Source organism: Musa acuminata, chromosome BXJ1-11 (assembly GCF_036884655.1).
Source record: "Musa acuminata AAA Group cultivar baxijiao chromosome BXJ1-11, Cavendish_Baxijiao_AAA, whole genome shotgun sequence".
In the NCBI taxonomy this organism is placed as follows: domain Eukaryota; kingdom Viridiplantae; phylum Streptophyta; class Magnoliopsida; order Zingiberales; family Musaceae; genus Musa; species Musa acuminata.
Window position 1 is genome coordinate 15,775,138 of NC_088337.1, and position 16,321 is coordinate 15,791,458.

The window sequence follows — 16,321 nt, forward strand, 5'->3', positions numbered from 1 at the left end:
AACCCGAATGAATCCGAAACTCGCATGACTGGCCGTCATGCCAAGTGGACGGCATGGATGGACTCCGAGCATCGACGACTCGTAAATGGCCCACTCCAATACACCGATCGTGTTCCTTCTGCACCATTGGGCGGGGTTTTTTTTTCTTAGTTTGGACCCACTCCCTGGAGGGTGACGGTAACAGGAGTGGACACCTAAAATTCCCACCGCAACTAATAGCCGAATACGAATACATCATGTAACCTAATACATGTAACGTTATATATATATATATATATATATATATATATATATATATCGCTTCTCTCCGCCCCTCTTCCCTGTCTTCTCTTGGCCCTGGTTCACTTCGCCCGCCCCTTCCCTCTCGCTTCGCAATAATCCCATATATTTCCCCTCGGGCTTATTATTATTTTTATTATCGCCCAATTCCCACCTCGCTCTAATTCTTTTTCAAATCGATCACAGGAGCGAAACCCCTCCCCCTTTTAAACCCCAACATCGCATCCGATCTAAATGGCTTTCCACATCGCTTGCCCCATCACTTGGTAATACTTCTCCTTCCCCCTCTCCCTCTCTCCTTCCCTTTCGTTCGCTCTCGTTTGGTTGTGGGGTGACGAATCCCTTTCTTTGGTCCGCAGCCGGCGGATTTGCGACTGCGAGCTCGGATTCCCGGCGGGGCTGCGCGGGGAGGCGGGGAAGGGCGCGTTCTTGGATGAGATCGACGCGCTCGAGGAGTTCTTGAGTGACCCGTGGACCGTCCGGCCAGACGCCGCCGAGAGGGAGGAGGAGGAGACGGTCCAGGTATGGGTGCCTCGCGTGTCGCCGGCCGTTGCCGTGCCCTCCGCGGCCGTGGACGACAGGGGCGCCGGCGTAGGCGACGAGGTGAAGCGGGCGTTGCTGCAGCGACAGGCGCTGGCTGCTTCCCTGGCGGCAGAGGACTATGTCCGGAGGTTGGAGGCTGGGGGTACTGCGGTGAGTGCCCTTCTTGCGTCTCATGACGAGGCTTTCTTTAGGAGTTTAGTGGTTGGCTTGTTGGCCTTGGTAGATTTGGGGGATAATATCTTGGAATGTTTCACCAGGATTCTTGCTATTCTAGAATTCATGTCTATATCTTCACTTTAAGTGTTTCTGGATTCGACCCATAGTTGAAGGTTAATTTTCTTCTCTATTGCTTTCAGGTATACAAATTTTTTGATATCGAATTTGGTGAAGATGTTTTTTCTCATCTTGTACGGTTTCCTATATATCTCTGTTGATTGTAATTGAAGTCTCAATAGTTGTTTAAATCACCTCCATGATGGATGTAGGATAATTTATGCAAGTTTTTCTAGTTAACCATTGATGAAGGAAGTGATATTATGCAAATCGTTGATTAGTTAACCATTTTATTTTAACTTTTTGTTTGAACAAACAACCACAAACCAATTCTGTGCTCTAGGCACCACCTTTTTTATATCAAACCTTGACAATGGTTGAAATAGATTTTTAGAAGGGGGAAAAGGATGTTACTGTTACTGATCCATTTTGTGTCACTTCTTTCTCATCATCAGAATTGTTCTTGCCAGAGTTTGTAGTGTCAGTTCGTAGCTGAATGCCATGAATATGTTATTCTAGTAAAAGATCTCGGACTTGGTAAGATAATGGCCATATCCTGTGGAAATTTATTTGTTTACTTGATGTCATAACTTGATCAATTTTTAATACTAATAACATGCCTTCCAGTTTAGCTTTCACCCAAATCTTTTCTAATTTTTGGTGAATAGTTCTATGTTATCATCATATTATGTTACAGATGAAAAGGCAATGTTTATCGGCCCAGTTAAAATCAACCATTGTTTTTATACATGTCAACGTGTAACTATATTAATTGTATGCATCACAGAAGAGCCAAACAATAGTGAGACTATTAATGGCACAGCTTGCTCTTGGTATGATGTAAGAAAGATTTGGGTTGTTCTTGCTTAAAGGGTATAATTTGGACTCCTATAAATGCAGACTTTCTGTATGGCATCTTGGTTTGTGCCTCCTATCCAATCATTTCAGAATTTCACTTATTTATTACCACAGGGGGGAGCTTTGTTCTCCGTAGTGTGCACCACTATATCATCCACCAGTTTAGACAAGTACCATAGGTATGTGCTGCAAAGTGGCCTAAATTTTCCCGCTTGCCAACTAGTTAAAGTGTTAAGCTTCTAAGCTATCAGGTAAATTTTGTTTTGGTTACTGTCACAGGCAATTCACTTTACAGATTACTGAGAGATTCTTCTACTGTCATACACATTTGAGAAAGTTGTTTGCTTAATTTACGTACCTGTCAAGGTATGGAGTTGATATTACCTTAGCAAATTGGGTGGAAAGATTCATGATATTGTTTGGTTTCTTTTTTGAATTTGGGAAAGCTGTTGCTTTACTTTTGATTTGCTATTGGGAAATGGGTTCCAATGGCAGTGATATCACCCCCATGATCGTGTTGATGACTGGGAAACTGAAGGTTTTCAAGGCATGATGCTAGCAATATGTTTTATTTATTTAAAGTAAGAAAGAAAGGTGGTTGCTGATATTAAATTTAATAGAACTTTACAGGTTAACATTGCTAACTAGGAGATTGTGACTTTCTGAGAGTCAGGATCTTTAGTCACATACCAATTGTTTTGGAAGTGCTTTTGTCATTGCATTGCTGCGATCTATATTGTTTACATCACCAAAATAATTCCCAACTGATTGTTCTAGGTGCTGTTATTTCTGATGATTTGACTTAGTAGTGAGAAACATTTAGACATATGAAAGCAAAAGGAAATCAATTAAAGTGGCTTCCATTTTCTTTTTGGGGTTTAAGGGTTTGTTTTATACCTCCATATTATAGGCCTCCTAAATGTTGATATCTGAGTATTGCTTCAGTGGTTGTTGCTTTAGAAATATATTGTCTCAAACATGTGGCACTATGCTGATTGTGTTAGATCTTGTAATTTATATGAGTCAATTTAGACTATTGTGGTGTAATTAAATCTATGAACAATCAGTCACTTATTGATTGGAATTCTGGTCAAGCACTTTTGCTAGCCAAACATATACTTTATTGCTCACTTTATTTTTCTGAAACTTGGAATTATACAATGTCGTCTCTCTTGTGGTATTGACCCAATGCGTTCTGTTATTGCCTGAATTGCAACGCAATAATAGATATTATTTAAATTTTGGTTTCCAAGAACTTGGTGACCTGACACTACCTTAGTAATCGTGGAACGTCCATTTCTGAACTTTTCTTCTGAACCTCTTAGTATTGCACAGCACCAAGTACAATTGCTATGCTGTTTAGTCAACTTCCTTTAGACATGATCTTGTGTCATCTCTATGAATTCTTGATGTTCCTTCATGATTTGTTTAACTTTACATGGCTCCCATCTTAGCTCTATTATTTCAGTACTTTTTGTTAGAGGATATATCTTGTCTCATTGCCTATTTAGTGGTGTAACACACATTCCCTTGTTTCAGAATTAATTTCTTGTGTTTGTATAACCAACTGAATGGTTTTTAAAAGGTGTGTAGACTATATTGTATGTACCTCTGTACTCCTGTTCACCAGCACAAGGACAGCCATTAATTTGGATTCTCTTACTCCTGCACTATGTGGAAATGAAATAGCTCATGTTGTAGTAAAATGTTTTAGTAAGTATTTCTTTTAATCTGCTGTAAAGAAAAGCAGTGGATAAAGTAATTTGAATTATCCCAGGAGTTACTAGGAGAGGCAACTAGCAATCTTGCTAGGGATGATCAAGGGGTTTCTACCGTCAAGGTCATGTGCCATATTTGTTTCTCTGGGGAAATTGAGGGAAGTGAGAAAGTTATGAAGATGCTATTGTGCAAATCGTGCAACAGGAAATACCACAGAAGTTGCTTGAAAACATTGGTTGAACATAGAGGTTTCTACTCACAATTCAAGGCTACACAATAGAAATATTTTCCCCGAAGATTTCATTACTAAACATGTCTTTTCCTGCAGATCTATTTCATTGGAGTTTGTGGTCTTGCCCTGCGTGCCGCATCTGTGAGGTACTTGCTTTTGCTGGGCTATGTTGGTCACAGCATGCCTTTCTGAATAAAGAGTTAGAACTTTACAAAGAAGTTACTAGAATTCTATGAGACATTTGTGCTCGTGCTTGGACCTTTTTACTTAGACTTCATTTGTCGGGATATAGTGTAGGGACTTCTTGTGAAATTATGTTGTCTATAGATGTTAGTCTATTTTCCTCTTCAAATATACAGAACAAGGTCTACCACTGCAGGAATGTTGGTAGAGACAACTAATTCGATTGCTAAAGCTTGCTTAGAAAAAGTAATTCAGTTTCTCTTGGCTGCTGTTTGATGAATTTGATAATTGATTTTATAGAATGCTAATCTTAATGCATCCTTTATTTGGCGACAACCTTGACATGCTGAATAGCATGGAAGTTGATTTGGAATTTTGGATAGTGTTATTGATGCACAAAATCTGCTATGTGGTGGATATTTTTTTATTCTTTGACATGTTAGATGTTGATGTTGATTCTATGCTGCTGACAATGTCCAACAAACGTTATGTTGTCAAGTTATGTTTGACACTGTCTCCTATTACTTTAGGAACAATTTTTATCATATCATCCATCGTCTGCTCTATAATGCGACTATTCGTCTCAGGTGCTTATGTATGAAACATTGGATGAATTCAATGGACTTCATGTTTGGTTTGTTAAGTGTATTTTAAGTTAATTTTGGCAATTTTCAGTTGGACCCAGAATGCTAACTATTAGTTATTTTTCATTGGATGACTATTAAAACAGATGCACTTAGTAGTGAGACCGTGGAAAATTTAGTTTACAAGTGACCATTGCAATGCAATGGCTAGATAATTGCAGAGATTTCCAGACATAAATATATTGTTCTTGGCAGTCCCCAGGGTGTCATTTGAGCATATGTCATATTCATGCATTCTTCTGTTGTCCCCTGAATTCTAGCGATCTAGATTGCAAATGTTATGTTTAATCTGAATTGACAGACTGTCATGGACAGCCACTGCAAGCCTGCAATGCAGGACCTTCGTCACTCGAGCAATCTGTGTTTTGTTTGTCATCACCTTTTTTCTTGTGTACAACTGTGAATAACGAGGCATATGGTAGCTGAGCAGTCTCATTTTGCATGTAATTTGCTTGTTTTCGACTGTAAATGTAGTCTGCAGAACATTCCGTTGACTGTCAACATTCCTGGACTGAAACTGGCCAAAACAACCCATTTTGCTTGTGCCACGACTACTGATTTTCAGTATTGTTGTTGGTGGAAAAAACGTTAGCTATCTCAGCACTCTAGAACTGCACAGTTGGCACTGGGCCGATTAGGACTTTGGTACAGTAGTTGGAGAGCTTCAACAACTCGTGAGGCCATAAGTGATATATTCGTAGAAGTGTGAGACTTCGTCAAACTCTTTGACAACTCGGGACCCTAATACGTTTGGATTTGGGACTGCCTTTTCAAGGCTAATTTAGTTCTTATTACTTTCAATTATTTGTAACGTGTGCCTTCCAGACAAAGATGACCTTGTGTTTGTCGTTTGCTTCTTCAACTAATTCTGTTCTTCTTTTGCAGATCCTTTGGGACCGCAAGGGGTGGAAACCTAGGCTGATCCTTGTGGGTAGAAGTCAGCTTGGGTGCCTCATAAGTTAGACAATTCTAGCTAAGTTTGTGATATGATGGAGTCAAATGGTGGCCGACACCCACCTAATTATCACCATGTGAACTTTTTACCATGATTTCCTTCCTAATCCATGATTAAAGGTGCATCTCAGGTGCAAAATATATTTTTATTAATTATGTCCTTTGAAGGTGAATCTTAATGCCATGATGAGTTGTTTCCTTATTACCCGGATGTCAAGGGTTCAATTTCAAAAGCAGCCTTTTTGCTTGTAGGAGTAACCCATCCTAGACATGGCAGTTATGGCAGACTGTCTTGGGCTGCCCTTCTGCTCTTGGAGGAATTTGCATTTAAGAGGGAAAATTGTTTCAGGGTAACTGTGGTTTAATTAATAGTTATGTATTAGAAAAGTGCATGTATATTCATGCACTTTTGTTTTCAGGAAGCAATTAAAATGGAAAGAAATTAATATTTTTAATCATTTTCAATGATGATACGTGCTATTTCTTGTACATGATAGCTGATAGCCTGATACCACCGAAAGTGATATCTTTTTATCAATGAAATAGTTGCACAATGGGACAGGAGTAATTTACTAGTTATGGGTTATGAATGGGCAAGAAATCCAATATGAAATTTATATTTTGAATAAATCTGCTCCAGGATAATGGCATATATTTTTAAAGGTTTCCTTCTAGAAAGTATAAATTAGTTTGTATTGATTAACTCATGAACCCATGATTGGTGGGATTTAGGCTTATAATCATGCTATCGTAATCTGGCTCCAAGAACCTGACATGTTGTGTGCAGGCTGTAAGTAGCATCGCGAAAGATACTTGCCATAAGGGCATAGTTGTGATGTTGATTATTAATGGTAGCTTGACTTTGGAGGAAGAGTAAGCTTGTGGTGGTTTAAAAATGCCAAATCGTGTTTCAAGCATCATTGACTGGAAGTTTTCAGAAGCTCAAATGCACTCGAGTATCATCAGCATGTCCTGGGCCTGTTGGTTATGGGCATGATATGTGCTGTTGGCATGTCCTTTGCTGATACCATGTCAACATGGTCATGCTGGCAGCATACTTAGTGAGAATTAGAGGTCATATGGATTCCAAGTGATCTGCTGTTGGTCTCCTTCAGTGTCCCATGACAACAGTTCCAACTTCATCAAGAATGATTATTTATGTTCCTGCAGTGCAGGCATTAAGGTTAATGCCAGTTGGCCTCAGGATAAAATATATAGGCCTGTTATCTATCTGTAGTCATCTGATATCCCTCTTTGCTTTTGAAAATCCAGTCAGAGATGAGGGTCAAGAAGTTTGATAAAGATGATATTTTAGTGATGATAAATATCCTCGACTCTTGACTATGTTACTAATGCATTTTTTTTCCTTGAAAAGTGAATAAATATGACTACATATAGTAAATAATAATAATATAGCTCAGTAGAACAGAGAATCAACTTCTTATCTTGTGCCAATCCTGTTACTATGGTACTTGCAATATGATATTGCTCTTTATTGTTCAAGCTTTGTCTGTGGCTCTGTGCTACTTGGCATGGAATGGAACTCCACTTATTTGCTTTAGTTAGTTTTGACTCTTATCCATGCTAACATGAATGTCTAGATTCCACATCAATTTTGGAAAAATATTAATACCATGATTTACTTTTTTCTGCAACAAACTTGAGCTTTTGTGTGGTGTGTAAATCAAACATGATGTTCCATGGGTGACATAAGCCTATAATGTTCATGAGTGCTTGTAATGAAGTTCCGACTCTCCAGGTAATCTTAGAAAAATAATTCAATGCCAGAATAACAAACTGTTCTTATTTCAATATATAGGAGTATTTATTTGTATGTTGTGTTGAAAGTTGAAACCATGTGGTTTAGTTGCAAAACTGATAGTGAAAAGCATCAATATTCTAGTTCTTAACATTCTCTTCTGCTTCAAAAACGTTCTTTAGAAAATTGTGACCAACTTTACACAACAGAAAAACCATCCGGTGTTGACCTTAAGATAGTGAAACCTGTTGCCTTTATTCCATTCTGCTAGGTGTCTTTTGTTTGATGTCATATGCTCATTTTTGTCATGTTCCTTGTTATCGTCCGTGCTTGAGTTGATGGTTATATCAGTTCCTGATTCTCTTTTACCCAGGTCTGCCGAAGAACTGGTGATCCCAATAAACTGATGTATTGTAAAAGGTGCGATGGCGCTTATCATTGCTACTGTCAGCACCCACCACACAAGGTGTGTTATATGACTGATTTCTGGATAATGCATAGTTTTCTGCATTTCAAGTATTGTGTCAACAATTTAACTTGCAGAATGTGAGCCGTGGACCTTACTTGTGTCCAAAGCACACAAGATGTCACAGCTGTGGGTCCACCGTTTCAGGAAGTGGTCTTAGCACAAGGTAGTTCAAATACCAAACTGCATTTCGCATGATTAAGTTGCTGCAGTTGTTTGAGCTATTTTCTACACTACATAGTTGATCAACAAGGTTGTGATATTTTGGTGTAGTTGTTTGAGATATATTCTATATGCCACATGGTTGAACCACATGGCCCTCATTATGATGCTGTAGTCTTCTGAGATATTTTATACACTATTAAGTTGAACCACAAGCTCTGAAACTAGTCTGTTTTATTGGCATCATTCCTACTCTAACATGGATCAATGATCTGCAGGTGGTTTTTAGGCTATACCTGTTGTGATGCTTGTGGTAGATTGTTTGTGAAAGGAAACTACTGTCCAATCTGTTTGAAGGTACTGCTTTATTATACACAAGTTTTCCAGCTTTTAAAAGGAAATCTTGGATTACAGTTTACAGATTATAAGGAAGATTCTGTGACTTGGATGAGAGCCATTTACATATTATAGTGACCATATTTCATTTATGTTTGCCTATTTTGTATTATGTTTTTGGAAAATCCTTGAGTTTATCTGTAATATTGACAGGATTAGCAAGTTAGTGATCATTTAGTAATAAGGTTCATATTATTGGGAGTCAACTATATCTGAGTAACTAGATGACAAATCCTCGAATAGCATATGTCGGATCTTGACTGGTTATATTGGTAGCAACAATATGTGCTGTCCCTAGGAGTAAGGTTGAGTTGTATGGATGGTGCATTTATCTTTTTTTGACAAAGACTACAAGCTACATTCATATTTCATAAAGCTAGTAAAATAAGTACAGGGTGGAAAGGAAAAAAACGTCAAAAGAAAAGTAAAAAGAAAAAAAGGCAAAATATAGAAATAATGAAGGCAGGAGAGCCTTCCCAATCCAATTGCAATAACTAAAAGACAATCCAGTAAATGTGTCAAATTTTTGGATTCCCAACTGCTAATGTAAGTAGGATCCTTTTGAAGTTAGAAAACTGACGCTGGTGAGGATGTTTCTCTGAAAAACTTTGTTATTTCACTCCTTTGTAAATCATCATACAGATCAACAAGACAGGGAATGGAGCTAGATGGCCATGGGAATTGGACATAAGTCACCTCAAAATCAAGGTAGATGGAGGGCACAAAAAACCATTCAAGCTCTATCCCAGAGATTCTATCATCTAAACCAAGCAATTTAACTTGCCCATTTTTTTCCATAAATAAAGGAAAGCAACTGAATGTGATATAAGGGCCCAAGAATGAGGTTCAAATAATGCCTTAAAAGTTCAACCAAAAACCATGTTGGCACAAGCCAAAGGTGATTGTGATCTTAGGATTTCTAGTATGGAAATCTTAACAGGAGGGTTCAAGCCATTAGTCTTCCATAGATTAATTGATCTTCCATTGGCAAGCGAAAATTTATGCTAATTAAAGATTTTTAGGATTAAGGAGATATCGAAGATACAGTGATAATGCCAATTCAATATCTTTAAGTTATAATGAGGAAAGTGTTGGGAAAGGAAAGAAAGCGATCAATGCATCCAAGTGTAGGGCTACTAATTTACCATGCATCGTATTTGAGGTTTTTTTTTTTTTTTTCACTCTAGAGATGTGCCTTGGAATCTCCTAGTCAAATAAAAAGAAAAAGACATTAATGTATGATTAATTCATCAGACAACTAAATTATCCTCCCAATTTATCTGGTCACTAGCTAAGAGACTAGACTCATGTTATTTTAACATGTTTTAGACTATAGCTATTAGGTGGTTACCAAAAGTTGATCATGGCTTGTGGATATGCTTTTTTGCGATAACTCGAATGATAACACATTAACATATTCTTCAATAGTTCCCACCTTTGTCTTGCCCTGTGCCAAAGCCTTTTGACTCCAATTTCATCTATGCAAGTTGAGTCGGGCCTCCTTGCCTTGGTATCTATATCGAGACTCAATTTGTAGTGAGATAATTATAGCCCTCATGGTCCTTCGTTACGTGGGTCGGCCCTCCATAAAGCTCGATGTTCACCTCATCGGCTCGATGCATGCCTTCATCTTTGGCATTGTCTTCAGTAGCTTCCCGACTTGATCTCACGACGTGTCCATCGATATATCACCTCCTATGAGATCTTGTGATGACTCCTCACTGTAGATTGATTTTGGCTTCTTACGAGCTTTATAGAGCATTTATCTTTGCGACCCTTGTCTTTCGGCTTGGAAGAGAGATTGGTAAGGCATGCTTCTTAAAGGCATCTCCTTCAATGTGTGTGGTCCATTGCACAAGAAGCATTTGTCGAAAATTTGGGCTTATCCTCTTGGAAACTAACTTGTCTCGTTAGAGCAACATTCATCTTCACATACTTCTTTCATGCATACTTTCCTCATGCAAAAGATAAAATTTTCTTTGTCCATTACGTCGAATTTCGATCACCTTGGGATGGCCACAGACAATTCGTCGTCTATATATAAAGCCATTGTATGAATACCGAACTTTTCAGGTCATCAATTCCCTCGCCTCTATGAGCCCTTGCACAAACTCTTTTAGTCGTTGATCAACCATTCTTTGATTTTCACAGTCTCATTTTTTTAAGAAGCTCTCTCGCTTACATTGAGCACTGTGAAGTTAGGTTGACCACATTGAGTTGTAGCTCGAACTAAGCCATCTCGTCCTTTATGTGCATGTATATTCTTCCGAGCTCGCTTCTTGTGGTGGCCCCTGTGCGATGTGTTGGTCATCCCTTTGAACGCAATCTTGGATGCATGCTCCTCTGGATGACTTTATTTCCAACGTTTCCAAACCCATATTCTTTAAACGGTCACACAAACTGCCCTCCAAGCAGCCCACTAGGTTACCTCTATTAGATGTCGTGTTTGTTAATGCGCTTGTCCCATAATTGTCACAAACTTAGATGCTTTGTTTAAGTTGTGTATCACCCTTGCGATATTTGTCTCCCTACCCGTAACCTCATGCAATCCTATGGGGACCTACAAGGTATAAGGCTGTTCCGTAGAAGCCAAAACTTAGGATTTTACAATCAAACACTTTATAGGCATCGTGAAAAACAAAGATGGACCTTGCAAATCTCAAAACGGTCGTGTAACAAAATCAACCAGAAACTAATCGCGTACAAAGTTCGTCGTATTGTCATGGACAAAACTGTAAATGGGTGTTTGATGTACTGCTCATGTATATCCGTGTCGTTCGGTTTTGTTCATGCTTTACACATTCAAAGATATCTATGAGAATGATGTGGATTTCGGCTCAATATGGCAGAATTGCAAATCAGGTTATCTTTGATGGATCTATTTTCGAGCCAATATATTGTGTGTTTCATCTTCTTTTTTGAGACGAGTAATTCTAGCTGAAGCTCATGGTGGTGTTTTGGGAGGACATTTCAGTAGGGACAAGACTCTAGTTCTTGTTCAATCAAATTTCTATTGGCTTTAGATGTTCAGAGATATGGAGAGACTTGTAAAGCAATGCCGAGTGTGTCATTTGGTAAAACCAAGACGTCAAAATTCTAGTTTGTACACTCCATTACCAGTGCCTAATGCTCCATGGGAGGAAGTGAGTCTTGATTTCGTTTTGAGACTGCTAAGAACTAAAAAAAACAAAGATTCCAAAACTTCTGAAGTTTTGGGTCCTTCCTCCACAAAATTTGCCCATTGACTCTTCTTTCACTTAGTTGTCACTTCCAAGTAGGTTCGCATCACTTCCGCTTTCGATTGGCATTTCGTTGGGAAATGAAGCGGACAATCTACTCTCAGTAGCACTGATCACCGTTGGTGAGGATTTGACAACTATTGTCTTCCATTATCTTCGAAGGGTCTTTGAACTTGTGCAGAGCTCCTCTGCTGGATAGATAAGAGAATTGGGGTACTCGATTTCACTCCTTCTCTTAAGGGTTGAGAAGGCAAAGGTTACTTGACTTCGCCCGCCTCCTCGAGGTTGTACTCCATGCATCGAACTGGTTATTGGCCTTCGCCTGCTCTTTGCTCACACTTCTGAAGCACTTGAAGTGTTTGCACTCCTTGCGTTGAGTTAGCTATTGTGCTTCACCTTCTCAATGCCATCGAACTTTTGGAATGCAAGAAGTTTTTACCCCAACTTGGAGTAATTCTCTAATAGATTTGGTTGCCTCTAGGATTGTACCGTCTTCTCCATCAACCTTGCCGCCTACTCCCCTGAGTAGCAAAGGTACAGCACTGCGTACTGCCTGCTTCGTTCCTTGGTCGTGCACTCTTGCAAGACCCGAAGTCCTTCACTTTCGGCTATCTTGATGAGAAGCTCGTTGACACCGGTCTTACGAAGTTCCTTGGCCTCTGCCCTTCAGCCTTGTCTCGGTACTTGGAGTTTGCCTCTGCATGCTCCACCTCCTCGGCCCCTTTCACGACCAAGCGCTCTCCCTCCACGAGAGCAAGGGATCAATGACTTTCACGGAAGTCTCGCCTCTGCGGTACCATGGCACTGCCATGCCCATGACCCTACTATCCATCGCCTCGCATCTGCATCCCTTTTCTTCATGATCAGTAGATATGTATCTGTGGCATTCCTCCGAGTCCACCTCCATTCTAACTAATGCTTGATTTTGGGTAGCTAAGTCCCTCTGGACTCATCGTCGCTTCCTCGCTCCTTTCGACCCCCTACTTCAATACCTCTGTGTTCTCCAAGCAGCTCCCTTGGTCGATGGAAAGACAGACTGCAACTCCCATGCATGGCCTCTGCCATCGCATTATAGGAATTGCACCGATTCTGTTCTCCTTAGCTTCTTTGGTAGCAACATTCGCTTACTCGACCTTGTCCTCTGAATTACCGGGCTCCCTTAAGCGAATATGGGCTATGAAGCAATCCAACTCTCCAACTGCTTCGATCATACCTCTGCATGATCAAGTCCCTCCCATGGGACTCACTGGTACTTGCATTCGAACTTTTCCGTTGGTGGAACACAGCCCCCATATGCTGATGACCAAGGCTTTTATCCGATGCAAAATTCGATGCATGCACGGAAGACCCGCCTCTGCGGTACCATGGCTTTCACTCCTTGAATCCATAGCCCTTCTTGCCGTCGTGTTGTTCACCGAAGTGGAGCTTCCAGTAGCTCCCGATCATACCTCCGTATAATTTAGTCCCTCACGGGACTCATTCATGTGTATCGCATTGCCACGAACTGTTCCACCACGATCCGCTGCACCATGTCGCCTCCTGGTGACATCTTTATTGCATTCTGATCCTTGTGGGATGAACTCGAATTGTGATCCCTCCATGTGTGGCCTCTGCCAATACATCGCAGGGTCTCTTCCACCTTCGATTTTGTTCGCTCCTTTGGCAATCGACCTTCATCCACCCACTCTTGGGTCACACCTAGATGAAGCACCGCTTTAGGACAGTCCGTCGCCTAGTAGCTCCTGAAGTCCCCCGACTTCGCTGCAATTAGTGCACCATTGTCTGGATCCTGGGCCTCTGCCCCTACCAGCACAATCTTCGCTGCGCACCGCTTCCTTCATGGCAACTTGAATGGCAACACTGTGGCATATTCTTCAAGAGTACTCGCCTCCGCATCCTCTTACCCCGTGCCAAGGCCTTCTGAACCCAACTTCACCTCTGCAAGTTGAGTCGCCTTAGTTCCTCCGTCAAATGCGTCTCCGAGATAAGGTGCATGTGCCCAGAAGCTCCCTTCGTCTTTGACACCATGCAAGATGAGTCCACTCCGTCAGAATGAAGGACCCATGGAACAACATGATCCTGCTCTTGCCTGTGCAAGAGTTCATGTCCTTGACCTATGTCCAAGGAAAGCACCGTGCCTCCGCTCCATGTTCCATCTTCTATGCTGGCTCCCTTCATGCGGCTTGGGTATTTCTCCAAGTTACACCCAAGTTGCTTCGCTCCTCGTTTTTGCATTGAGTTGATGGTGGCCCTCGTGCCCACCATTCCACGGATCAGCCCTCCCTTGAGTCCGATCTACATATCGACTCTAAGTGTGCCTTCATTTGTGTTGCTTTGGGTCGCTCCCCCACTTGATCTCGCAATGCATCCACTAATGCATTCTCTCAAGTGAGATCATGCGACGACTCCTCGCCGCTTGCTCGGTCCATTGAGCTTCGTGGAGTTGTTGTTTGTCGAGGTATTCCTCCTCAACATGTGAGGTCCGTCCCACATGATTCTCCCTTTGGAGAGCCGGGACTTATCCTTCTTGGATAACTATCCCGTTGGAGCAACATCTCTCTTCGTTTCGGAGACCACCATCCCCTTGGACTACTCCGATTTGCTGAACAAACTGTGCATTGTTTTGCCTCTTGCAAACGCACTTGCTAGATTGCGACTCCACGTCAATATAGCACCCGCTACACCATTCAAGGCCTAGCAACATGCTGAACTCGTTGCACACTTCAGCCTCCTACGGACGTATCCTTCACATGCCGAAGAGAAAGTTTCAATGCTCCATGGCGTCGAGTTTCGGTCGCCTTGGGATGGCCGTGAACATTCCATCGTCCGCATACAAGCCCATGCATGAGTACCAAATTTTTCGAGTTAGCAATTCCCCTCACCTCTGTGAGCTTTTGCATAACTCTTTCGGTCGTTGAGCAACTCATTCCACCTTGTATGGTCTCATCCTTTACCAAGCGCCTCACTTGCCTTGAGCACCATCAGGTATAGTTGTCAACGTTGAGCCGTAGCTCAAACTCAGTCATCCCACCTTTTATGCGCTTCACATTCTTCCAAGCTTGCCTGTTCTCGTGGTGCCTCTTGCGCGAAGGGTTGGCCATTCCTCTGAATGCCAATCTCAGATGCCCGCTCCTCTGAGCGACTCTTTTCCCTATATCTTCATGCCCGTTTTCCCCCAAACGGTCGCGCGTGTGCTGACTGCCCTCAACGTAGCCCTGCTAGGTCCCCCACGTTTGCATGCTAAGTGTTTCTATGAGTGCTTGTCCCGCTCTGATACCATCTGTCATGGGCTTAGCTGGTTTTGCCTAAGTCGTGCGGCATCCTTGCGTGTCCGTCCGCAAAGGTCAGCCTCCCCGAAGCCTCCCATGGCCCCTTAAGACCCACAAAAGAGAAAACGGGTTAGAGAGAACGCCTCATTCGGGATCCACAAGCAAACATTCCAGGAAACACTTCATAGACAATGTAAATTACAAACAGACTTTACAAGCTCTGAACAGTTGCACAATAAAGGGTCAAAATGGTCCATTACAGACCGAAAATCTTTCACAAGTGTCCACATGACACAACCTTTATTTACAAGCCTAAAGCGGCCACCAACCCAACTACATGCTGTTCAAAGCATGAACATATCAAAAGACATGAACATACATAAGCATTACATCAAACATCCTGTTTAGAAGTTTGTCCGTGACACTATGCTGGCAAGAATACTAAGTAATGAGATCTCATTCTTCCACAAATTAATACAATCGTTCTATGCATCATAGCTTTGGTAAGAGTCCTTTTGAGGTTGTTTATGGTGCTAATCCTATTGGCCCTTTGGACTTAGAAGCTAATGAGAGGGCTAAGCAGATAAAGAAGCTATATGAGGGTGTTAAAGCATCTATTGAGAAGCAAAATGAGAGGTACATGTAAGCTGCCAACAAACACAGAAAACACGTGGAGTTTTACGAAGGTTATTTGGTCTGGATTCATCTAAGGAAGAAGAGGTTTCCACCAGGCAAATTTGGGAAATTGAAACCAAAGGTTGATGGTCCATTCAAGGTGCTTAAGAGAATTGGAAAGAATGCTTGTGAGATCTTGCTACCTGAAGATTATGGAGTGTCCAGTGATTTAAAAAGCGCTAGGCGCCAAAAGGCGCTAAGGTCCACAAACGCCCGAGGCGCTAGGCGCTCGCCCGAGCGAAGCGAGGCGCTAGAATATAAAAATATATAATATAATTAATAATTTCAAATAAATAAAAATTAACAACATTAAAATCAAAATAATATATTATTAATCTATTAACAGAAAATTAATCATTTTAAAATTCAAATAAACTTAATATTAAGAGTATACTGTATACTGAGCCTGATGGAGAAACGAGGAAGCAGCGAAGCAGCGGCGAGCGGCGGCAGCAGCATCGGCGAGCGACGGCAACAACAGCGGTGAGCGGCGGCAGCGGGAAAGGGAAAGGGAGCGGAAGGCACGAGTAGCGGGAGGGCTCGCGGGAGGCGCAAGCAGCGGGAGGGCTCTAGGGAGGCGCGAGCAGCGGGAAGGCTCGCAGGAGGCGCGAGCAGCGACAGCGGCGAGCAGCGGCAGCGGGAGCAAGAGCGACGAGCAGCGAGATCATGA

The 16,321-nt window shown here is 41.6% G+C and overlaps 1 protein-coding gene across 1 annotated transcript in view; it reads left to right on the forward strand.

The window, feature by feature from the left end:
- Positions 1–314: 314 nt before the first annotated feature.
- Positions 315–16,321, forward strand: part of LOC103973315 (uncharacterized) — a 35,889-nt gene continuing 19,882 nt past the window's right edge. The window contains exons 1-7 of the mRNA XM_065089889.1: positions 315–545; positions 639–972; positions 3,731–3,920; positions 4,001–4,050; positions 7,818–7,910; positions 7,988–8,076; positions 8,351–8,429. Of these exons, the coding sequence (XP_064945961.1) occupies positions 514–545; positions 639–972; positions 3,731–3,920; positions 4,001–4,050; positions 7,818–7,910; positions 7,988–8,076; positions 8,351–8,429 (867 nt within the window). The 5' untranslated portion in view covers positions 315–513. The remainder of the gene's footprint in view (positions 546–638; positions 973–3,730; positions 3,921–4,000; positions 4,051–7,817; positions 7,911–7,987; positions 8,077–8,350; positions 8,430–16,321) is intronic.